We start from the raw sequence: 21521 nt of genomic DNA, 5'->3' as shown, positions 1-21521 counted from the left end.
AGCCATACGCGGACGCTTACGTTGCCTTGCAGCTATATCGCTGTTATGTGCATAGTTTATGGTTGGACAACACCCATCTAGCATTCATCTTCTCTCGATTCCCACTACTCAGCCTCCACAGTAAGACAAGATGCAATGATTCCAAACCTTTTAGGCTAATGTTAAGAGATTGTATTGTAGACCGAGTTTACACAGTGGGTATAGAGCCATGCTGATGCCGATCATAATCTTGAGAGAAGAAAAAAAAGCCCGTGGCCCTAATTGACGACATAGTCCACAGACACCAATTTGAAACAAAAACTACACGACGAAGAGCAAGAATGCATGACAATATGCAATCAGGCATTTAAAGGCATTGATTCTCTGATTGAAAAAAAGCTCATGAGCCGCGTGGGGTGCTTGAAGGTGTCTTGTTGACGAGGCTTGAGAAGAAGGACCGTAGTTTCTCGTTGTCGTTGATGTTGGTATCTTGAGTCTTGGGTGGTGGGGTTTCGGGATCGTCCGTTCGGTTGGCTTGGCGGTCCTGAGTACAGTCAGTTTTCTTTGTCCGAGATACCATGTTAGAACAAATTCAATTTCGGCTCACCTGAAGTCTCTTCACCATCTCGTCGGCATTGACCTGGATACCACCCATGTTGAATTGAACAGGGCCGATATGCTCCTCGACGACACCTGATGCGTCATCGGCCCAGGCTCTCGACACTGGTTCTTGTTCTTTGCGTGCAGCTTTAAGGGCAGCCTCACTTTCGTCTTCTCGTCGTAGGTGTTCAAGCACGTTGACCTGCTCAGTAAGGAAAGCCTGTGGATCTTTGCTAGACACTTCGAGGCCGTTGGCCTGTTTAGACAGGCTGGACAACGCGTAGTCAGATTCGGGATTGCGTATCGTCTCCTCGTAGATTGAAGTCGCCGTAGGGCCCTGGTCCTCCTCGTCTGGGGCTGGAGTTGGCGTTGTTTCGCCGTTTGTTTGTTCTTCTCCCTCAATGGGGGCAGGTGCTTGGCCATTTGTTGGCCGCATATGGTTGGGGATGTCAATATCAACACTCCATTTTTCGCTTATGCCCTCCACATCGAATCCCTCGCGCAAAATGCGGATCTTTGCCCATGAATCCCAGTTTGGAGGGACCAACACTCGATCTCGGTCTGTGACATTGTGCCGTAGCTGCTCTTGTTTCAGTAGCGATTTGATCCCCAGAGTAGAATGGATGAGTGTTTGTAGTGAACCGGGTGCCGTAGGCATAGTGTAGACCAGACTCGATCCGTGCTTGAGAAGAATAGTGCGCATATACTGGAGGATGAAGTCGAATTCCTCCTCTTTCCATCCCCGCTCCTTTTCCAGTGTCTCGATCTTGTCAGCATTCTGGCAAACAATACACAAAGGAATGCCGAGAGGCTCATCCCACTCGCCGGGACCGAGCGGGACCTTTACACTCTCTAGGCTACTTCCCTCGGCGGCTAAGTTGCGACCTTTGTCTTGCAAAGTCTGGATGTTCTCTTCCAAGACGACCTTGGACGCATCGTCCAGTGAGACAATCAAGGACCTTAGCACCCGTATCCAATCGCGGAGTTGACGTATCCACAGCCACGGGTGATTCCAGTCCAGAAGTATTACGATGAGCATGTGTGGGAGAGTTCGTGGGTTGAGATAGGGTTTGATTAGTGGGGTGAAGGAGGGTGAAGGATTTGCGAGGAGGTACAGCGATAGGCGAGCGAGAGTATCTGATGGTGTTAGCAAAAGAAAATAGGCAGCGCACTCTGTTGATAGCACATACCCTCATGATCCGTGTCCAGGACGTCTTGGTACGTGTATCCCAGGGCGAACTGATTGGCAACAGGCGGCTTTCTGCCACGATCCGGCGGTCTCCGGTTGTTTGCAGAGTCTGTAGAAACTGATTCGAGAAAGTCTCGCTGTGTTTCCGGTGTTCCGCCTGCCACCCTCGAATTAGCTTTGTCCCCTATACCGCTTTTCGGGGGCCTCACCCAACACTAACAAACTCTTCTCAGGCAGTCGCTTTCCGCTCGAGATGTTGTCCAACATGGGCTTCCATATCTCCTCCCTGTCTGCATCCGCCGTGACTGGACGGTCATTGCTGCCCGGGGTGCGCGTGGGGAAGTTGGGGATGCGGCGCGCGCTGGCCATTGTGGAGGTGGTGTGGACGGTGGCTTGCGTGCTGCCTGCTGCGGTCTCTGGCCGTGTGGGCGATCAACTCACGATGGGCCAGGATTTGTGTGGCGGAAGAGAAAAGGGCAATGCGGCGGCGGGGAGCGTGTCTTGCGGGGTTGGTGTTGGTGTAGTTGTTTCCACGTCGTGGGTACCTTTTCTGCAGGGATGCTGCTCCTAGTCCAGCCCGAGCTTCTCCAAAAGTTCATCTCCGAACACACGACACCATACTCACCACCAACGCTCACCATGAATTCGATTCGCGCCATTCAGCAGCTGAATAAGCGCGAGCTTGAGGCCGGCATCAGTCCCGAAGGCTCCTGGCACACTGACTACCGCGACACCGCCTTCATTTACATCGGCGGCCTTCCCTTTGAACTCTCTGAGGGTGACATCATTACTATATTCTCCCAGTACGGTGAGCCCGTATGGATCAAGCTCGCGCGCGACAAAGAGACGGGCAAATCACGGGGCTTCGCATGGATTAAATATGAGGACCAGCGGAGTTGCGACTTGGCCGTCGACAATCTAGGCGGTGCCAGTATTATGGATCGAATTATCAGAGTGGATCATACACGATACAAGCCCAAGGACGATGAGGACATGAGGGACAACACCATGGGCGAGCTCGATGTCGACCCAGGAGTCGAGTCTGATAATGGGAGAGGGAAGCGGCGCAGGACTGAAAGCGAATCTGACTCGGACGAAGACCGACCGCTCCTGCCTGAAGAGATTGAACTGGGCCGTCTCATGGACAAACTCGATGAAGAAGATCCCATGCGCGAATCCCTGATCAAGCGGCAACAAGAAAAGGTAGATGATGCAGTCAAGAGGCTGAAGAAGCAGAAGCGCAAGGAGAAGGAGAGAGCAAAGAGAAAAGACAGACACCGCCGGAGAGATGGATCAAGAGACCGTGATCGTGATAGGGAGAGAAGGCGAATCAAGGAACATGGAGAGCACGACGAGCGGGATAGGCGCTCGCGGCGGAAGGAACACCGGAGCAAGAGTCATGAGAGGAGCAGAGATCGCTCGGAAAACAGACATCGTCGACGCCGATCGGAACGAGCTCGAGACGAAAGTGAGGGTTTTCGAGATTGTCACCGAAAGCGCGACCGCCGGCGTTCGGCATCCGGCGAAAGAGAGAGGAGGTACTCGCGCACAAGAGACGCACGTTCGCCCCTGCCATACCGAGCTCGTTCCCCTTGACCGTCTCTCGAATATTCTCCAGTCTGAAACATTGATGCTTGTTCTTTTACCTTTTCCTGGGCTGAACAATTCAGCCCTACTAGGATCTGCACATCTGCGCTTAAGCCACGCTTGTCCTTTCCTACACCAGCCTACAATATATGATTTCTGGCGTGTCACACTTGATGTAGGTCCAAGACTACTATCCACACAACCAAAACCCTCCCTACACTCAAGTTTTCACCTTGGCTATTCCTGGATTCTACGGCTGCTTTGTCACCAACCACGTTGGTCGTTTCTTCAAGCTTTCTGCCTCTGAGTCTGGCCCCAATGCAATGCCCGTTATGAGAGGATAAACATGCTTGGTGCAAACCGGCTTTAGGGAAAAGCTTATTTCCTCAGCAAAGTCTTTGTATGCCACCAATATAAGTCATTGATTGATATAGCCTAGGGTCTTCGTTTCACAGACGGTATAGAAGTTTGTTGTACAGATGTTTTGATTCGTGTAAAACGACGTTTCAAGGTGTCCCCAAGCACTCTCTTGGGACTAATAGAGGGGCTCACGGGGCGAGGGCTACAAAGGGCTTATGATATTCCAGTTTATATAGTCCAATTTTTTTTAGAAATCTCTGTAATCATGGTTGGGAAAAGATTCGTAGAGGCAGCGAACTCCAATGATTTAAGAAAAGTTCGATAGAGTCATAATACACGATGCTTTAAATTGCCTGTTTTTCTCCCAGTAACCGTATGAGAAAGCAGTGAGGCTATATCCTGATTCCACAACCAGGGACTGTTGCGCCGAAAACTCCCTGTAGCCCGTACGATATACGTTGAATGCACCCCACAATTTTCATATCCTATTACTCAACATCTTCATCGTCGTCTTCTTTGTTCGTCTCTCCTTCAGCAACCTCCTCTTCCTCCTTACTGTCCTCTTTTGTCTCAGGTTTCGCACTAGCATCACCATCATAATCCGGCCGTATCACCTTGATATCCTTCTTCGCAAGTGCAGACTCAATAAGCGGGGCAGCAGCGAGTAGAGCATTATATTGGTCAATGGAAAGAGAGATGCCCTAGTTCCGTTAGCATTGCAATATCACATCCAAGACACAAGACACTGATAGACGAGGAAGAAACTTGCCTTCTTTCCCGGCTTCGTCTCTCCAGTATCGGTAACATAGTATTCACGAATGCTGACGAAAGTGTTTTTGTTGAAATCGCTAACAGTCGCGCGTCGCTTGCCACTGCTATTTAACTACGATTCTCGTGAGCATACATTGCTTGTGCTGAGCTAATTGCAACACTTACAGCAACAAACGCATCACCGTTGTCGTCCGTCTTAAGTTCAGGTACGATGGGAAGAGAATCATCATCCTCGTCGCCTTTCGCTTTCTTGTTTGCGCGTGGCGCGCTGTCGTCGTCATCAGGAGAAGAGCGTTTGTTGTTGAAGCTTTTCTTGAAGCCGCCTCGAGCGCCGCCTCGCTTGAATCCTGCCATCGCTGTGATATGGGGAGAAGTATATGCAATAACGTGAAATGTGGGTGAGGGCGCTATCGACGGCGATGACGCAGGGCCTGGTTTGACGCGCTAGAAAAACGCGCTAGAGACGCGATCACATGATTGCATTCTTAAAGTTTATCGAGGCATGGTTTTCTCAGCTGGGCGGAGCGAATGTGTCTATTTCGTGGAAGCGAGTGCTGGAAGTCGTCGATCTATCATCTGGCTTTTTTTGGAGCGTATGCACATTTCATATTGCGTGTACAACTCCGCTCCTTATGCTAGAAACTCCACTCCATGGTCTTGATGGCCGGGCTGGCCGGGCTGGCTGTGCTTGTTCTGGCTTCTGCAGACCCAAAGGACCGGAGATACTACTCATATCAGATCCGATTGACAATCTGCCCTCTTGGCTCACGATCGACTCTGCGCGGCTCATTCCTGGATCCCTCCCCACTGACTCTCTTGCCTGCGAAATGTTCCATGCTGAGGCAGTTGCATCGTCCGTGTTCAGAGCTACTTCCGGATCGTAGATACTTGGCATACGGTAGGGCGACTGAGGAGGGAAAGTCGTGGCATATCCGTGAGATATGCCAAGCGCAGATGCCGTTGGTTCAAAGGAGCAACTTTCCTTCTCTCGAGCGCGTCTGCATGCGTCTACAGTGGCGATGATGAATGCGATCAGAAAGAGAAGCCATCCGGCACCGGTTGCGATGAAGTGGATCATACTGAGGTCTACCAGCATGGCAAGCCTCCTGAGTTCTGGGGAAGCTGATGTATCAAGAACTCTCTCGCCGAGCGCATTCACGCTCAAAGCGAAACTCAGAGAAATACCAACTGCTGCTCCCATAGCGCACATCCCCAGACATTCCAAAGGGACCATGATTGCTGAGCGGATTCGGATGGGAGGTAGAATTGTTGCGAAGATCAATACGATACCGATCACGGAAGCAAGAGCAGTCTATATCGTCAGTATTGTGGTTTGAGCGAAGAATCGAAAAACGTACTAAACTGATGGAAACCCAAGTTCTGATTGCGCCGCCGATGACAGCATCGAAAAACCTCGCCCAGAGTTGTTCCATCTCTTGTGATCCAAACTCAACACTATCGAGAATCGCATCACTACGGGCCTGGATATCACGAATGGTGAAAATGGCTACATCGGTATGTTAGTAAATCCGGTTCATTCATCCAGGAAAAAAAGTGTTGTTCTTACACCAACCACCCAATCCAGTGACTCCCAATACGACAATCAGGGCCAGAGCCCTGAGAGTAATCAGAATAGACTTGCCACACCCCATTACGATATTAAAAAACGGAAATTGCAAACTCCGAAAAAAGAAGAATTTACAGTAATAGGCACAGTCCAGCTGGCAGCGGCTTCCAGAGCGCTAAAAAGAGAAGTAAAGAAAGTTGAAGAGAGTTGGTGTGGCAAACGCAAGCAGCGATCTCACCTTTCGTAGCAGACAGAGCATGATTATAGATGTCAATATCATGACACCGTGCTCTCTCGGAGTCACGCTAGCCGAATGCCCTGTCTTGATGCCATCTGCGGTGCTCGCGGGGTTGAAACATCCCTTGTGGCTGGCTGTGCCTGACCCTGCAGGTAACACTGAATCTAGGCCAGCAAATACGAGTTTGCCCTGGACTCTCGGCGCAAGACTTTGATAGCTGACACGTACTAGTACGAGCGTCTTTGTCGAGGATTGGTGTCGAGGCGTTCCCACTGGGCCGTCTGTTGTCACCTTGTAGTTCGTGGCGCAATCGGTTCGAACAATCACAGTACAACGAGTGATCAGTGCGTCTGCTATTGCTCCCCCAGAACCGTATGATGCGCAGCGTAGGAGGCGTCATGTTACGCATTGGCATTCCTCTTTGTCCGGAAAATCGGGAGTGGCTGGGGACCTCGCTGCTCTACGTGATCGCGACTGAGACAAACCTGAGGCGACGAGGCTCGCGGCCGTTACAAGCCTGAAACACCCTCGTATCCGAGCCATTCAACATTCGTGTATTCTGTTGCCAAGAGCATTATTGGCAGTGAGCTGACGTGTTGATATCTGCTTGTGGGAGGGCAATGCCCTGTTCACGTTTTTCTGGGTGCGTACGTATGTAGGACGCGCTTTGAATGCATGCCGTGCACCCGATTAGCGAGCCGAGATCAAGAGTAAAGCGCAAGGTTCTGATGGGTCGAAGTAATCATAATAACAAGCATATTTGTTATATCTCGCATAACCTCATCTTCGGAGTAATAAAGTGGCCGTTTTTGTTGCACGGCAATCACCAAGTATGCATTCATACTAGTGATATGCGCGAGAGACGGCGTCATACCAAATGGGGATTTTCCATGGCAACAGGCTCTACTTACCCTGGAAGTTGATTCAATCGCCATAGGATCCGCAAGAGCCGTTTTACATTTAACGGGGTTCCTGCCTATCAATACAGTCCTATCGCAGCCTGGATTCTTGTTGCTATGGGTGCCCTGACGGAGTTGATATAAATGAAACTTTGCAGATGAGAGAATCGCGAAAAGCGCGGCAATGAGCACACCTAAGTAGGCGCGCTGGTGTGGATACTGCGAAACCCCCAGGCTTACTCCAGAACAAACCCATTTCCATAGTAGTCTCTAGCATGTGATCTGCTTACGTACATGAGAGATGCATAAGTTTAGACCGACGAACTTGGAGCTTTACATCTTCCAAGCAGCAGATACCCTCGGGAGGTGTCGCCCCTCCCCACTCCCCTTCATCAGCTGATGAGTTTTCCGGACAATACTAACAGGCTATACGCAAAATCAAAGAGAGGTTCAGCTCGTGCCGATACAAAGGTCGGCCGGGTGTTCGGCGGAAGGCAGCCCCAATCGACTAGCAATTCTCGCTAACTCGATTAGTTCTTATCCCGATGATACAGTCAAATACGCCTGATAAGGCAATCGGCCAATTAAGGTAATCTACGTCGATAGAAGTCTTAGATTCCCCACAACTACTATTTTGGCTAGCGCTAATTGCCAAATACAAAGTATCGAGGATATTGATTGGTTGAACTAGTTCAATTATACACGTTTTGACAGCGGAGGGGAAACCTAGAAGATGGGGTAAACTACCCTCTCGGCATCTGTAGCTTCAGACAATGTCTAGAAATGTCCGTGTTGCTAATTAAGGCATACTACTATATAGTCGGCCAGATGAGCCAACATCCAAGTCCGGTGTCAATTAGTCTCACACCCCCAAACGCATCTATAAGCGCCGAACAGTTTGCGAGGGACGCCCTACGCAAGTTCTCCCGGCTGCTCACATCAGCCCATACTTTAGAGTACTTATCTTGATGGCTCCTCATCCTCCCATATACTCAACATGGAGCGCATCGCCTACTTTCATTCAGCGCACACCGAACCTATCATGAGCACTTCTGCCTTGTGGCCGTCAGGTCATCCCAACGTACTGCGGAGAGGCTCCCAGTCAAGTAGCCGATCCGAAGAGATGCGTACTCTCAAACACCCTCAGACCTCAAGCTTTAATCGTCTCCCCACCGAACTTATCTTGAAAATCTGCGGACACATTTCTGCGCACGATCTCTGGCACAACATACGTCCCACGTCCCGCCTCCTAGCTATCTGCGCTAGAGAAGTACTGCCACGAAAGGTCTTCTCCGAGAGTAAGATCCACATCTCCTGGTGCTGTTTCTGGTGCAGTCTAGGCCGCCACTGTCTACATACAGCATGTAACCCCATCACATGGCTCTTTCCTGACGCCAAGAACGTACGCGTCGCCTTGATAAGCGACCGTGCGACAATCGCCAAGGTCATTTTTGGAGATTTGTGCAATTTGGTCACTAGTTATGAGCCGAAGATTCGTATTCGCCTGGGTGAGGAAGCACAAGGCGTTAGGTGTAGGAGCAAAGCGATTCGACCACGCATACAACCACATACAGCAGATTCGGCCTCGAATTTGCAATCACGCCAAGAAGAATTTGTGATGTGGTACTTTGCAACACAAAGACGGCAAAGGGCGAGGAGTCGAATACTTAGGTGTCTTGGGTTCGCTGCTCATCTACTCCGTTTCTTCACAACAAGCGCTGTACTCCTGAGTGTTGGCCTGACACTCACACTCGTTGTCTACGTTATCCTGGAAATATGCAAGTTAGGAATGAGCTGTTACAGAAGCGGAAGGAATTTCATGCGTTTCTGCATGGGGAAATTTCCGCTAAGACAGTAGAAAAGGAAGGACAGTCATGAGGAACAGAAATGCCATGGGAAACATGATGCATTTTTTCATTCTTCCGCTCCGCGGACATTTGGCAGCGAAACGGATCGCCCGGTCATCATCAGCCGCAAAAGCAACGTGTGAAGCTTGGTCTTTTTATCCGGAATATGAAGAACAATCGACAGAGAGATCAGTGCTTCATTAATATTCTGGCCAGCGAAATGCGGGCTCTCTCAACAGACGTGCACATACATATGCATTTCTAACAGATAACTAGAGCGCATTTACCCCTCAATCTACTGGCAAGAGCGATTTACCCAACAACGCTCGTGCAGAATGCATGGGACAGTCTCGTTCGGAAACCTGCAGTTTGCTCCACAGTTTGCATACCGAACCAAGTGGTTCATGATGGTGGAGTGAAGGGGGGTTCACTTGCGACTATCTATTTACCAAAACTTGGTACTCCCCCTGCGTCTATATCGGAGCATATGACAACCAGCAATGACACTTGAACTTGGGTTGTAGAAGGATAGTGCATTATCATCATCCGACCATCTGGATATGCCCACGTACTTGCGGAATGTAGCATCACGTTGCTACGTGATCATAGCTCCCACTCCATCATCAAGTTGTTGTCTGGTCGTGCGTCTTGCAACCTTCAACACGGACGAAAACATTAGTTTCTTTTCCATTCGTTCCGTTTCATATTTCGTTCGTATCCCATCCACAAACTCCTTTTTGTTTCGCTACCTGTGACATATCAGTTCTATCTTTACGCACAATACACAACAAGCGACACATTCCTTTACGACAAACATGAACGACGACATAAACGACACTACGATCGCCACTATGAGCGAAGATATAGCTGACGACTCAACTGACCATATGGCCAAGTCCAAGCGCAAGTCTCACATCCTGCTATGGGCAAAGAAACTCGGGAGTTGTTTAACCAAATGTCACCCACGCCGCAAAAAGAAGGCCTCATGCTTAGATACGGGTGAACCAACTCCACCGCCTCATCGTGCAAGCATTACGAACCATATGCCACGACATACACTATCTATTCGAAGATCAAGATCCACCACTGGGAAAACAGGGACTATGAACTCGAAAACGACCAGCATAAGCACCAATTGGGCTTTGCCTTCGCAAGGCAAGCTTCAACCAATAACTCGACATAACCTCCGCCGTGAAAAGACAATTCGGCTTGTAAATGCAAGCGTGAGCTCGTTAGTCGGAGGCCGCCCATCATCACGATCAGCCAAGTCTCCTATAAGAAGCCCAGGTTACACGCCCCGCGAATCAGACATCCCTGAGACACCAATTCAGAAAACCAGAGGATATCTTAGAGGGGCAGGCGAAGAGCCCTTGCCTGGCCCTCGATCAGTACTTTCGTGGCTAGACTCGTTCCAGGCCCAACAGGTGTTCCACAGAGACTCGCCACGATCACCTACACTGAGAAACGACTCTGCTGCAGACCTCACTGCACGACCGGGCGCAAGGCATCCTAACCCCACAGATAATCTGTGCAGCCCAACTTCGCCATCAGTGAATAGTACGGCATCACCACATGGAAAGATGAGTACCGGGGCACAAATTTGCTACCCACCTTCGATTCACTCTCACGTCGCCTTAAATACCATGTTGACCGAAAGTGTAAAGGGATGGGAGCAGGACTGGGACAAGCCACTTCAACACCGCGTCGGTAGCTCAAAAGGCCTATGGAGAACCGCATCACAACGCCTCTTGATCAAGAACAAGGACAGCATCCGCCGTCTCAACGCCGAAAAGGCCAAGAAAAACAAGAGTGTTGACTTGAAGGATGTAGAGGACCGGCCAATACCCCAGATGAAGAGCATAGAAAGCATCCAGGAAATGGTCGAGGAAGAGCGGAGGGCAGACGAAGAGTGGAGTGGAACGTGGAAAGCTTTTGACCGAGCATACGGCCGGGCTGGAACGATAGCCGGGTAGTTCTAAACTAATATTTATGATCGGATTAAGGCATCTCACTCCTGCTTGTTGCCACAACACAAAGACCAGGTGTCCAGAAAGCCTACTCGGTGTCCTAAAAACACCAACGCCGCCCTGCTTTCTGAAGCCTGTGATTGATGAGCGTTTCGTCATTGATGCTACGAATTTTGGGTCGTGCAAGGCTAGCACCACGCATGCGTGGCCATGGAAGAGAGATGGTTGTTGTAAACATGTGTGCGGGCACCTATCACGACTGTGTTTTTCGTCAATGTAGAGGCGGCATCTGGCACGCAATGACGCTGTGCAGGCACGAGATCATGTGAAAAGACGGTGTTGATCGTGAGTTGGCAGTCCCTTGAAGCAAATAGCGTAATTTCACGACCTGATTTACAGAATGCGCTCGGCTCTTGATTGGGGGTTCCCTCCAAAAGCAAAATCTTTCTTGTGTTGTGCTGTAGTATTGTGTGATGCGCATGTTAGACACAGGGCGGGTCCTCAGGTACACGGATGCATAACATAGTGCTTTTCCCTTCGACTCTACCAGTGGGAGGAGCCGGGATATGGACCGCCCTAGATAAGGTGCTTGCTTTTTTAGAGAAATGGGTATGGGCTAAGGCGCGAAAGAGGAGATCTGATGGAAACAGCGACTTCTTTCTTCTTCCTGCATTGGTCGATCCCAGCACACCGCGTTCATTCGAAAAGCGCGTAAGGACAGAGTAGATAGCCACGTCATGCTACGGTACTGTGAGGGAGGCTGGTCTTTTACATGGTCAGTAAGACCACGTACCTCGCAGCGTCACGATTGCTATGGCAATGAAAGTCTGGTAACACGTGAAAGCAAGCAGAACCCTGCGTGTCGGCCACACCCTCTGTACCAAAGTTTTGGAAACAGTCAGAGCGCACAGCTTTTGAGAAGATTCTAAATATCATGGGTGTCTCAGGTCTGCACACGACCACCCGATTCAACTACCACCATGCCACCCACTTCGTTTTTAGGGAGATTTGATTTTGAGAGTTCGCTTGCAGGGTCGCTCGCAGATCTCCCCAGCATCTTCTGCAACGCCTGTCAGCATATTGTGACTGAGACGGGTGGCCGCAAACATGACTGCAAGACGCGACCGACGACTATTCATGGATACCCAATGTGTTACTTGCCGCATACCGTAATCACATCCGATCTTGGCTCTCCCGACGGCAACTATCAGCTGGAATTCAATCGCGTTCTGACTGAGAACTCGAACTTGGCAGTATTTTCAGTTGGACAGGAGGCTCCGGTGTCAGACACTTGGCAACAAGATCAGCAGCGGGTTGGATGCTTGTCCCGGCTATTTTCTGCCGGGTCGTCTGGTTGTAATGCTACAGTCAGTGTCGGATCGTACTGGCCGTTTAAACTGTCGAACCAGGCTATTTGGTACTGGCACGCCGAAGATGGAGTGTTACTGGTGGACTGGAGCAAGTTGTACACCGACTATTTCACACAGTCGAGGAGTAGCAAGAACAGGAGAAGAATTGAGAGAATTGTTCATCGTTACCGGGATTTGGAAGCTGAAAAGATGCGGAACGACACTGCCGGACGGTGGACCTCGTATGGTGACTGGGACATTTTTCCAGCAACGCATGCAGAGATAGCCATGGCTTGCAGGTATGAGGGACCCAAGAGCGACTTCGAAGATCGCCTTGATCCCAGACAGGATCGGATGAGTCCTCAGGAAATGGTTATGCGGCTAGGAGACAGGATAGTGGCTGTGGGTGAAGCACTCCGGAAACGAGTCGACGGAAAACCAAAGGTTTACGAGAGCGAAGAGAAGCAGGAATGCCCAAAAGGACCATTATCGCTATGGAGGAGGACCAGTTATTCCAAATTGCTGTAATTGTGCGTACTATTACCAAGGAATAATTCTGCTTCTTTCAACGAGTAAAGTCGCTAATTGATGCTTTTCTAACATGGTATGACGTCTGTGCAAATTCCAGACGCGTGACGCGTGAACCAATCTTTCGCTTTTTAGCGACAAAAAAGTCCAAATCCCCGCTAATGCCCCGCCAAACATTTCACCAACACTAAACTCCTGCAAACCCCGATACAAGAATCGCAAAAGAAAAAAAATGTCTGGCTGTGTAATTTGCAAAAACCCTCTCGAGGTAGAAATCGAGCGTGACGAAGACGAAGAGTACGAAGGCGGCGCATCTTCGTCAGGCAAAGCACCTGCGCCCGCCCCAGAAACGGTCCCTGATGATGTCCAATTGTCCTGCGGATGCCACTTCCACTGGTAAGTAAACCGTTCAAAAATTCCATGCGACTGCTAATCTTTAAAAAAAATCACAGGGACTGCCTTCTCTCAGCCTACGAAATAACTTCCTGTCCCAACTGCTCAAAAGAAATCTCCGTCACTGAAGACAACACGCAAAAGGTCCTCTGCAGACTCAACAACGAAGGCGGAGTCCAAGAAAACCTCGACATCCTACCTTTACTTGTAGAAGAGTCCTACCTCAAAGCCTACCCCGAAGATCGCAAGGCCCGCGCATTCCTCGAGTTCTGTCGCGCAGGTGACTACAAGGCTATCATTGAGCTGCTGCTGGACGATAGTTCGGACGACGACGATGAGGACGAGCAAGGGGATGTGGAGATGAGCACTACAGATGATCCTGAAAAGGAAACAGGCATCGACCGGGTACTGAGGTATCAGGACCCAATTGGCGATATGCAGTCTGGTCTCCATGCGGCGGTACATGCACAGAGTAGAGAGGTAGCTTGGTTGCTTCTCCTCCTCGCAAGTAACTATCCCTTGCTAGAATTTCCACCAGAGGTCTTCCAGGAAGCAGAGGCTATGGGTATCATGCGGGGTTTGACGGAGGACAAGGTGGACATCAGGAGCCTTAAGGATATACAGGGTCGGACTGCGGAAGATATTGCGAAAGAAATTGGTGGAGTGTGGCATGGGTGGACTGGAAACAACCGTTTGGCCATTTGAGTCATGGCATGTAGAGTGTATGTTGGACTGATTGCCACTGATCTTAATGTTCAACAAAAAGGGTTCTTGGAATGATAGAAGGAGACGAACCAGGACCATGTAGCTATATACCACTTAGAATTATATGTATGACATACAGGTGCTCATGCCCATGTCGATACCTTGCTGCTCATATGCTCTTCACTTGGTTCGTAACAGTGTACAGTATGCGTTTCACGCCTTTGGAAGACCCAAACTACTACAATCACGCAGTCGCGCCAAATTTGGCAAAAATTAAAAAAGTCGAGGAAAAGACTAGCTGCTAGCATCCTTTATTGGCCTCGGTTCATGCACGAATGGACACGAACGAAAAAAAAAGGATCTGAAGATGTACACAGCATATATCTACTACACCCGCAAAAACAATGGTTCGAAGAACCCTGAGCAAGCTCAGGCACGATGTCCCCTTCGTGGATCGAACACGATACCTCCAGATTTAATGACCGAAGACTTCAGTCTGGCGCTCTCCCAATTGAGCTAAGGAGACGGTGTTGTGTTGTTTGATGAAGAGATAAAAATTCTGTGAATTTATATACTGCACAACATAGCCAGCCTAAAACTGTTGTGACCCAGTTGCGACCTTGGGTGTATCAGAAGAATTGATTGTGTTTGTGCCGTGTTAAAAATTGATCCGAGGATAGTGGGGTGGAGCGGGGTAGAAGCGGTAGATCTACGAAGTGCTGGGCGTAGAGAAAACGTTTGTAGTTCAAGCGCATTGCCTTGGACCAAATTATTAGGTCAAGGTTTTGATAGCTGAAATTACCAAGATTCACAGAAAATTGATGAAGCCATGATAGAGTGGTGGCTGCATTACAAGATTCCATATATGTCAGCACTAGTGAATCTTCTTCTAGGCTAAAAATCTATAATTCTAGGAGAGCTGGTTTTTTCTATTGATGTAGAGGCACGAGCTATTGTGATTGGTAGTTGATCATACCTGTAGTAAACTGCTCTATACTTTGGTATCTAACAACCTAGTCATAAGTTCTCCAAACAAAGACTCGCTGTAACAAATGCTTTGTCCTCGGTTTTCTCGGGAATTATTATCGAATGATACGGTCCATACGCCGTATTAGACAGGAGATTCCAGCTTTCGCTGCAATCATCGCCGATCCACTAGGCCAATTTATATCTGTAACGAGTTGAATATCCGCCGGTATTCCCCTAGCTATTTGCTCCTCCGTTTCTTCTCGTTCAGCGTGTCGTTACTTCATCAGGTTTCTGTAACTGTGGTAGTTGGTGATTTCCTAATCTGCCACAATTAATAAACAAGACACGGATAAATCAGCGACAACAAATGGCGCATTCTCAGAACCATGAGCAATCAAAGGTCAAAGATCAATGTTTTGAATTCCACACCCTACGCCTATACAATAAGTCTCATTCATTTCGCCATAAATGCTCGTCCCCTTCTTCAACTCCTCGCTTATGGTATCTCATGCTCGCATAAATGGTGGAAAGTGTGTGATCGTTCTCGTTCACTCGTGAGTCCGGTCGTTCGACCGGAGTGCGGGCCGTTTATTTCACAACACCCTCATCGGCATTGAAGCAGTCACCAAAGTCTTTGCTGTGCTTGTTGGAAGCGTGATCGGTCAACATCTTGCGGCTCGTGGTGCCCTGAAAGGTCTGGAAGCAGGTTTTGCACTTGATGGTTTGGGCGGCGGCATTCTGGTGGCGCGTTAGCAACCCGACTTGCAACAATAATAGCCTGTGGTGATAGTCGCAAAGTCGTGCAAGAATATGTAGTACATACGGCCTTCAGTTGACTCTTGGCTTCTTTGGGGCCTGCGTCGCCCTTGCGGTCACGCTTCTGCTGTGCTCTAACGTTTCGTTAGTTATTGCCCCTCTAATCACGCCTGGTCAAGGCAGTCGCGTACTTGGCTCCGTTGCCCATCTTGTGTTATCCTAATGGTAATTAGTGGCTGACTGTGTGAGTGCAGATTTGGTTTTCGAGAGTGACCAAAGATGGAAGGTTGCCCAAATGAAGCCCAACTGTCGCTGCGAGATATTTTGCTGCGGCGGGGAGGGTCCAGGCCGTAACCAGACAAAGGCGGTGATTGATATCCCGGCGCTAGCCTGCATCTGGCTAGCTTCACCGCGCTATCATGTGAAGGCCAACCCATCTCTTCCAGGGCGCGCAACGAATCGACCTTTATCAACTAAAGTCATCTTCTGATTTGCTGTCAAAAATGACAGCCGTGGCATCACGTTACTTCCGAGGAGTGACGAGAACGGTGGTTTGTTGCAATGACTATCCACTGTCGCAGATTTGGGACGGCTGCAGCCCCATCACACCTAACACAGTAATCTAGCAATTCGATCTGTCACCGAGATTTGATCTGTCACCGAGTTCAACGCCACAGAACAGGGAAACATGTCTCATGAACTATGTGTTGCGCGATTGTTAAATTCAATGTATTGTTGTTAATATCACTTAGCTTTACTTTCATTCAATTTGGTGCTGCACACACCTGCTTTCCTCATTCACACCTACTTCCACTACACTCACCTTGCTTGTTGACAAAGCGCTTCTCTAAGCAGTTTTGATTGTTTCTTCATCAATTTTCCTCTACGCCATGCCTAGCATCACTCGGAAGACGCGCCTTCGGGCCGTTATAACAATATCTTTCTGCTTCTTCCTGGCAGAGATATCAGTCGGCTTCTACACTCGTTCCTTAGCCCTTGTTGCAGATGCTTTCCACTACGTAAGTTTGACTGAGACCTGGAGATGTTCACTTGAATATACACCATGCTCTTATCTTACTCGCTCGTACCAAATCTAAACTTTGTTCTAGCTCAACGACCTGATCGGTTTTATTATAGCCCTGGTGGCAGTCCAAGTGTCAGAACGCAAGACACCGCCTGCAGACCTTTCTTTTGGTTGGGCGCGTGCCCAATTACTTGGTGCCTTCTTCAACGGCGCCTTTCTACTGGCCCTAGGCCTCAGCATCGCCCTACAGTCTATCGAGCGCTTCATCACCATTGAACACGTCGACAACCCAAAACTAATCTTAATCGTGGGATGTATCGGACTGTTTCTCAATATCATCAGCGTTTTGTTCCTGCACGAGCATGATCACGATCACGACCATGGTCATGGCCACAGCAACAGCAGCGATGGAGGAGTTCGATTATCTACACCAACACACGCCAATCACTTGCATCTAGTCATTCAACCTAAGAAACATGGCATGGATCTTGGTATCTTTGCTGTTCTTCTTCACGTCATTGGTGACGCCATCAACAACATTGGTGTCGTCATCTCAGCTGTAATAATCTGGTTCGTAAAGTCACCCAACCGCTTCTACGCCGATCCGGCAGTCAGTATGTGGATCGCCATCATGATCTTCCTCTCCGCGCTCCCTCTTACGAAGCGGAGTGGTAAGATTCTCTTGCAATCTGCACCATTGGGCGTCAAAATTGAAGATGTCAAGCACGACCTGGAAGCCATCCCAGGTGTCTTGGGTGTACATGAGTTACACGTCTGGCGTCTGGATCAAAAGAAAGCTATTGCATCTGCGCACGTCAGAGTCAGTGATCCTGATATTGCGAGCTTCATGGAGAAAGCAAAGATCTTTTCTGAATGCCTGCACGCATACGGTATACACTCTGCGACACTCCAGCCCGAGCTTGCATCTCCTGCGGAGAGACTGGAGGATACTCCAGGTGCATCTGAAGGAGTAACTCTAGCAATGGCTAGTGCTACAAGCACAGCGCGGCCAAGTAAAGAAAAGTGTCGCGTCCCATGTGGGTCGTTGTGCGAGGAGTTGAAGTGCTGTAACTAGTGAAGTAAATTCTGAGCTCATTCAATGAAAATATGTCAATATGTTCATAAGCACGCCGAGCAGTCACTAATTGACATCTTACCAAGCAATGAAGTCTGGATACAGTAGGCTCGGGGTGATTTCGGTAAGTAAAGGGCAAGCTACATATGTAACGCGGGGTCCCGCAACGCCACACTTTCAACACCATTACAGTTTGCTGATCTTTGCAAACTGTATACTGAGGCATGTTCAAAACCTGATAGGATTTCTAAATTACCTGTTTAGTTGAAGCTAAAAGTCGTAGTTCAGACCTTGTGCCATTTATCCAATCCCAACTCATCTCTTCATCATGTCCAACCCCGCAATTCACAAGTATGGAACTGACGATGGCTGGCACGGCGTGATCCAAGAAGGCGGAGAATTTCCCCCAGAAAAGGATCGATACCATCTTTACATCGGTAAGCCTAGTCAAAGTCTCCGCTGCAGCCTTCTTTTGCAAATTCTCCAAGGTTCCCAAGAAACAAAATTATCAATCAATCATCTCCATACCACCTTCTATCCCATCCCACCAACTCACCCCAACACCAGGTCTCTTCTGCCCCTACGCCCACCGCGCAAACCTAATCCGCCACCTTTTCAACCTCCAAGACCACCTTCCTCTCTCCATCGTGCGCCCTTACCCAAAAGGCGAACCAGGCTGGCGTTTCGACGCCACCTATCCCGGTAGCACCCCAGACCACCTCTTCAATAGCCAATTCCTGCACCAAATCTACTTCCGCGATGATCCTGCTTACAAAGGTCGTTACACCGTGCCCTTAATCTGGGATAAAAAAGCCCAGAAGATTGTTTGTAATGAAAGCGCTGAAATGGTGAAATGGCTTCCGAGCGCCTTCTCCTCTTTAACACCGCAGCCTTCCGTTGCAACAGCGCTCTATCCAACCGAGCTAAAAGACAAGATTGACGAAATAAAATCCTGGCTCACAGACCTCATCTGCAACGGCGTCTACAAAGCCGGTTTCGCCCCGTCCCAAGCCCCTTACGAAGAACACGTTATTCCGCTCTTCGCCGCCCTCAACAAACTCGAGTCCTTAATCCATAGCAACGGCGGTCCGTATATCCTGGGGTCGCAAATCACCGAGCTGGATATCTTTGCGTACCCGACCATTGTACGCTTCGACTCGGTGTATGCGCAGCATTTCAAGACGAATCTGGGCTTGATTCGGCATGAGTATCCGGTGCTGAATAATTGGTTGAAGGGGTTGTATTGGAATGTGCCAGGGTTCAAGGAGAGTACGGAGTTTAGGCATATTAAGGAGAATGTGAGTTTCTGTTGTTTTCTTCTTCTCTTTTCCCTTTAAAAGGGGTATGGTTTTTACAAGTAAAACGAAAGAAAGCACGTGTGCATTTGCTGACAAAAGGTTCGCTCTGGATAGTACACAAAGAGTCATGAGACTATCAATCCATTGGCTATTACGCCGTTAGGTCCGTATCCCGATGTCGAAGAGGAGTATGAAGAGGATTGGAGTAAATTGAAGCCAGGAAGAGTTGCGCATCCAAGGGTGCTGGAGGCGCAGAGTAAGCTGTAACGATGCAGACTGGGAAGCAAATCTGGCTTGGTCAAAAACATCAAACGAAAAGTCAAGAGAGAAAATAGAAAACAACAAGATGGCGCAAGTGATCAAGTCAAAGATGTCATTCCGATCTAAGCTTTTTGGGCCATTCCCATGCCCTAATTCCATAATGTACATATCGCGCAACGCCAATGGGTGATATGGCTTTAAAATACCGCTACAACAAAGAACATTTCCTTCCCACTGTAGCCCCCACAACCAACCAGAATCCATCTACTGCATCTTCTTGGTGCTCTTCTCAGTAGGTGCGCTGTATAGCCAGACAGCCACGAATGCGAGCCATCCGAGAACGGTGACCCAGATACCTCCAATCCAAACCCAAGCACCGCTAATCTCATAACTCCTCGGGTACTCATCGTGAGCAAAGTGCCTGACGGTGACCTGCCTCTTCTCGTCGATGTTGGTGACGAATGGGCGGCGGTAGTTGACACGGAAGTTGAAGATACCGTGCTGATCAGGTGTCTTGAATCCGGTACCGAAGATGGTGGCATTTTCGGTCTTCGCAACTGGAGACAGATTGAGGCGGTGGAAAGGCGAGAGCATGCTGAACTCAAGCTGAACGTTGTCGTTTGGAGCAGGGACAAAGGGCTCAAGGTGGTCCATATTGTATTCGGAGATCTCAACTTGGAAATGCTATTATCAAGTTAGCCTCGTACCATAGAAGTGGACATACAAGTCACTTACAACATCCGTCTTGATACGGTAAATGCTGGGGTTGCTCTCTGGAATGGCAGCACTGGTGTTCAACTTCTTGCTGGCACCCTCATCCTGGTAGTGTAGGAGTTTTCCAACCTTGAGTACACCAGTCTCCTTGAAAGCCCAGGCCGACACCCTCTGAGCGAATTCACGGTTTCCGGTGGTGATGGACTTGTCGCTCAGCTTCGCCTTCTCAGCGAACCACTTATTTTGGAGCATCTCAGCAGAGCCAACAACAACTAAGCGCGCTGCATTGTTTGCCTGCATGGCAGAGACCAAGTTTAGCTGACCACCGACCGCGAAGGGATCTTCGGAACTCTCGGCTTCATCCTTGGGGTTGTAGCTGTATGCAGTGCTGGGGGCACGAAGAATGGGTGAAGTGAGAGGAGACTCGTTTCCAAGAGCCTGACCGACGGCGCGCGGGACCGCAATGTATCCCTCGCCAGCAAAGTAGTTCTTGACGTCGGGCCTGAGCGCACCTGGGAACGGAAGAAGAAGAACATCGTGCGCCTCATCTGCCGATAGCGAATCGTAGTTGAAGTGGTCAACAACCAATGCACCCTTGTCGTTGGGTACGCTGATGTCGACTTCGAGTAGCATTGCCTGAACGGCCGTGGGAGTAGGGTATTCGCTTGAGAGGGCAACAAGGACGTTTCCATTGTTCTTCATGAATTCGAGGAAGTTGTTCGCAGTGAGGGCAGGGCCGAGGCCTTTCGATTTGCCCGGTAGGAGGAGAACATGGTCGTATGCTCGTTCGCCGTGCTTGAGTAATGTGAGAGTGGTATCCTTTGGTGATCCGACGGTTGTAGTGAATCCTCGGGCTGTACGTGCATGTCAGCGTCGTTACATGCGACAATGTTGTTCGAGTAAGCATTCGTGAGTGGCATAAGGCCAAGTTGCAAGTTCAACCACTTTGCATTTCCAAAACCAGGGCATGAACCAATTCAATTCCCAGCTCTTGCAGCGTACGCATATGGTCCACCAAGCTGCAATTGACAGAATGAATCAACTTACATGTCAAGTCCTCGAGAAACACGCTGTACTTCTCCCGCTCGGCCTGGTCTTCGAGCACAACCAGCAACCGGCTGCCAGTAAAGCTCTTAGCCTGGGCCACCAGCGACCAGACAAAGGCGAGGGTAAAAGAAAGTAACCACCTCATCTTGTGGTTGTGTGCAAGTTGAACCTGACAGGATGCGCGGCCGCGTAGAGAGCTACCATGGGAGATACGTATGCATTTGCCAAGCCCTATCGGTCCCGGAAAATCGCTGCGCGCCGATTGGAGGAGCGCGGAGGAGCGACGAGCTACCAGCAGCTAACCTCACGACATAGTCGACTTGCAATTGCGACGCCAGATTCAGGCATTGGGCCCTTTGTGAGTTGCGCCTCGATTTTCTCGCTTCACGATAGTAAAG

At 49.4% G+C, this 21521-nt stretch overlaps 12 protein-coding genes and 1 non-coding gene across 13 annotated transcripts; 7 read left to right on the top strand and 6 right to left on the bottom strand.

The window, feature by feature from the left end:
* Positions 1-185: 185 nt before the first annotated feature.
* On the bottom strand, positions 186-2309 carry COCSADRAFT_113603 (uncharacterized protein). The gene is made up of 4 exons (XM_007699982.1): positions 1978-2309; positions 1770-1925; positions 587-1716; positions 186-523 (listed from the first exon to the last, which is right to left on the bottom strand). Exons 1-4 carry the CDS (start codon positions 2135-2137, stop codon positions 380-382), a joined length of 1590 nt encoding a protein of 529 aa, XP_007698172.1. The 5' UTR covers positions 2138-2309; the 3' UTR covers positions 186-379.
* A 98-nt stretch (positions 2310-2407) lies between these two features.
* On the top strand, positions 2408-3600 carry COCSADRAFT_138790 (uncharacterized protein; the record flags this gene model as incomplete). The annotated part of the gene is made up of 1 exon (XM_007699981.1): positions 2408-3600. The coding sequence occupies one exon, from the start codon at positions 2408-2410 to the stop codon at positions 3362-3364; it is 957 nt and encodes a 318-aa protein (XP_007698171.1). The 3' UTR covers positions 3365-3600.
* Positions 3601-3950: 350 nt separating this feature from the next.
* On the bottom strand, positions 3951-4991 carry COCSADRAFT_35260 (uncharacterized protein). The gene is made up of 3 exons (XM_007699427.1): positions 4652-4991; positions 4485-4598; positions 3951-4416 (listed from the first exon to the last, which is right to left on the bottom strand). Exons 1-3 carry the CDS (start codon positions 4838-4840, stop codon positions 4204-4206), a joined length of 516 nt encoding a protein of 171 aa, XP_007697617.1. The 5' UTR covers positions 4841-4991; the 3' UTR covers positions 3951-4203.
* Positions 4966-6248, bottom strand: COCSADRAFT_302087 (uncharacterized protein). Its single transcript, XM_007699980.1, has 3 exons — positions 6054-6248; positions 5845-5993; positions 4966-5798 (listed from the first exon to the last, which is right to left on the bottom strand). The coding sequence occupies exons 1-3, from the start codon at positions 6136-6138 to the stop codon at positions 5091-5093; spliced, it is 942 nt and encodes a 313-aa protein (XP_007698170.1). The 5' UTR covers positions 6139-6248; the 3' UTR covers positions 4966-5090.
* Positions 6249-7816: 1568 nt separating this feature from the next.
* Positions 7817-9450, top strand: COCSADRAFT_302064 (uncharacterized protein). Its single transcript, XM_007699979.1, has 2 exons — positions 7817-7928; positions 8011-9450. Exon 2 carries the CDS (start codon positions 8188-8190, stop codon positions 9046-9048), a length of 861 nt encoding a protein of 286 aa, XP_007698169.1. The 5' UTR covers positions 7817-7928; positions 8011-8187; the 3' UTR covers positions 9049-9450.
* A 474-nt stretch (positions 9451-9924) lies between these two features.
* On the top strand, positions 9925-11010 carry COCSADRAFT_84423 (uncharacterized protein; the record flags this gene model as incomplete). Its single annotated transcript, XM_007699978.1, has 2 exons — positions 9925-10324; positions 10397-11010. The coding sequence occupies 2 exons, from the start codon at positions 9925-9927 to the stop codon at positions 11008-11010; spliced, it is 1014 nt and encodes a 337-aa protein (XP_007698168.1).
* Positions 11011-11760: 750 nt separating this feature from the next.
* COCSADRAFT_35256 (uncharacterized protein) lies at positions 11761-12958 on the top strand. Its single transcript, XM_007699426.1, has one exon. It carries the CDS (start codon positions 11985-11987, stop codon positions 12879-12881), a length of 897 nt encoding a protein of 298 aa, XP_007697616.1. The 5' UTR covers positions 11761-11984; the 3' UTR covers positions 12882-12958.
* Positions 12959-13051: 93 nt separating this feature from the next.
* On the top strand, positions 13052-14149 carry COCSADRAFT_179983 (uncharacterized protein). Its single transcript, XM_007699977.1, has 2 exons — positions 13052-13277; positions 13334-14149. The coding sequence occupies exons 1-2, from the start codon at positions 13114-13116 to the stop codon at positions 13977-13979; spliced, it is 810 nt and encodes a 269-aa protein (XP_007698167.1). The 5' UTR covers positions 13052-13113; the 3' UTR covers positions 13980-14149.
* Positions 14150-14418: 269 nt separating this feature from the next.
* COCSADRAFT_t31 lies at positions 14419-14505 on the bottom strand. Its single transcript has one exon. It is a non-coding gene; the product is annotated as a tRNA-Phe (tRNA).
* A 767-nt stretch (positions 14506-15272) lies between these two features.
* Positions 15273-16029, bottom strand: COCSADRAFT_35254 (uncharacterized protein). Its single transcript, XM_007699425.1, has 3 exons — positions 15896-16029; positions 15772-15838; positions 15273-15686 (listed from the first exon to the last, which is right to left on the bottom strand). Exons 1-3 carry the CDS (start codon positions 15910-15912, stop codon positions 15537-15539), a joined length of 234 nt encoding a protein of 77 aa, XP_007697615.1. The 5' UTR covers positions 15913-16029; the 3' UTR covers positions 15273-15536.
* Positions 16030-16594: 565 nt separating this feature from the next.
* On the top strand, positions 16595-17820 carry COCSADRAFT_138773 (uncharacterized protein; the record flags this gene model as incomplete). Its single annotated transcript, XM_007699976.1, has 2 exons — positions 16595-16723; positions 16814-17820. 2 exons carry the CDS (start codon positions 16595-16597, stop codon positions 17801-17803), a joined length of 1119 nt encoding a protein of 372 aa, XP_007698166.1. The 3' UTR covers positions 17804-17820.
* A 311-nt stretch (positions 17821-18131) lies between these two features.
* On the top strand, positions 18132-19368 carry COCSADRAFT_169655 (uncharacterized protein; the record flags this gene model as incomplete). Its single annotated transcript, XM_007699975.1, has 3 exons — positions 18132-18240; positions 18371-19101; positions 19216-19368. The coding sequence occupies 3 exons, from the start codon at positions 18132-18134 to the stop codon at positions 19366-19368; spliced, it is 993 nt and encodes a 330-aa protein (XP_007698165.1).
* Positions 19369-19517: 149 nt separating this feature from the next.
* On the bottom strand, positions 19518-21306 carry COCSADRAFT_301998 (uncharacterized protein). Its single transcript, XM_007699974.1, has 3 exons — positions 21124-21306; positions 20098-20930; positions 19518-20046 (listed from the first exon to the last, which is right to left on the bottom strand). The coding sequence occupies exons 1-3, from the start codon at positions 21266-21268 to the stop codon at positions 19627-19629; spliced, it is 1398 nt and encodes a 465-aa protein (XP_007698164.1). The 5' UTR covers positions 21269-21306; the 3' UTR covers positions 19518-19626.
* Positions 21307-21521: the final 215 nt, after the last annotated feature.

The sequence above is a fragment of the Bipolaris sorokiniana genome (assembly GCF_000338995.1).
Source record: "Bipolaris sorokiniana ND90Pr unplaced genomic scaffold COCSAscaffold_4, whole genome shotgun sequence".
Lineage (NCBI taxonomy): Eukaryota > Fungi > Ascomycota > Dothideomycetes > Pleosporales > Pleosporaceae > Bipolaris > Bipolaris sorokiniana.
This window is presented reverse-complemented; position numbering and strand designations above follow the sequence as displayed.

Excerpts from the sequence above, each read along its gene's own strand:
- COCSADRAFT_179983 (XM_007699977.1), top strand. The coding sequence starts at position 13,114 with ATGTCTGGCTGTGTAATTTGCAAAAACCCTCTCGAGGTAGAAATCGAG. Across the intron at positions 13,278-13,333 it reads TGCGGATGCCACTTCCACTG|GGACTGCCTTCTCTCAGCCT; the intron begins GTAAGTAAACCG and ends AAAAAATCACAG.
- COCSADRAFT_113603 (XM_007699982.1), bottom strand. The coding sequence starts at position 2,137 with ATGGCCAGCGCGCGCCGCATCCCCAACTTCCCCACGCGCACCCCGGGC. Across the intron at positions 1,926-1,977 it reads GAAGAGTTTGTTAGTGTTGG|GCGGAACACCGGAAACACAG; the intron begins GTGAGGCCCCCG and ends CGAGGGTGGCAG. Across the intron at positions 1,717-1,769 it reads CCTGGACACGGATCATGAGG|ATACTCTCGCTCGCCTATCG; the intron begins GTATGTGCTATC and ends TAACACCATCAG.
- COCSADRAFT_35256 (XM_007699426.1), top strand. The coding sequence starts at position 11,985 with ATGCCACCCACTTCGTTTTTAGGGAGATTTGATTTTGAGAGTTCGCTT.
- COCSADRAFT_301998 (XM_007699974.1), bottom strand. The coding sequence starts at position 21,268 with ATGAGGTGGTTACTTTCTTTTACCCTCGCCTTTGTCTGGTCGCTGGTG. Across the intron at positions 20,931-21,123 it reads GTTTCTCGAGGACTTGACAT|CCCGAGGATTCACTACAACC; the intron begins GTAAGTTGATTC and ends ATGCACGTACAG. Across the intron at positions 20,047-20,097 it reads ACCGTATCAAGACGGATGTT|CATTTCCAAGTTGAGATCTC; the intron begins GTAAGTGACTTG and ends ACTTGATAATAG.
- COCSADRAFT_35260 (XM_007699427.1), bottom strand. The coding sequence starts at position 4,840 with ATGGCAGGATTCAAGCGAGGCGGCGCTCGAGGCGGCTTCAAGAAAAGC. Across the intron at positions 4,599-4,651 it reads ACGGTGATGCGTTTGTTGCT|TTAAATAGCAGTGGCAAGCG; the intron begins GTAAGTGTTGCA and ends CGAGAATCGTAG. Across the intron at positions 4,417-4,484 it reads AGACGAAGCCGGGAAAGAAG|GGCATCTCTCTTTCCATTGA; the intron begins GCAAGTTTCTTC and ends TAACGGAACTAG.
- COCSADRAFT_302087 (XM_007699980.1), bottom strand. The coding sequence starts at position 6,138 with ATGGGGTGTGGCAAGTCTATTCTGATTACTCTCAGGGCTCTGGCCCTG. Across the intron at positions 5,994-6,053 it reads CACTGGATTGGGTGGTTGGT|CCATTTTCACCATTCGTGAT; the intron begins GTAAGAACAACA and ends ATACCGATGTAG. Across the intron at positions 5,799-5,844 it reads CTTGGGTTTCCATCAGTTTA|ACTGCTCTTGCTTCCGTGAT; the intron begins GTACGTTTTTCG and ends CTGACGATATAG.
- COCSADRAFT_302064 (XM_007699979.1), top strand. The coding sequence starts at position 8,188 with ATGGAGCGCATCGCCTACTTTCATTCAGCGCACACCGAACCTATCATG.
- COCSADRAFT_35254 (XM_007699425.1), bottom strand. Across the intron at positions 15,687-15,771 it reads CCAAGAGTCAACTGAAGGCC|AATGCCGCCGCCCAAACCAT; the intron begins GTATGTACTACA and ends ACGCGCCACCAG.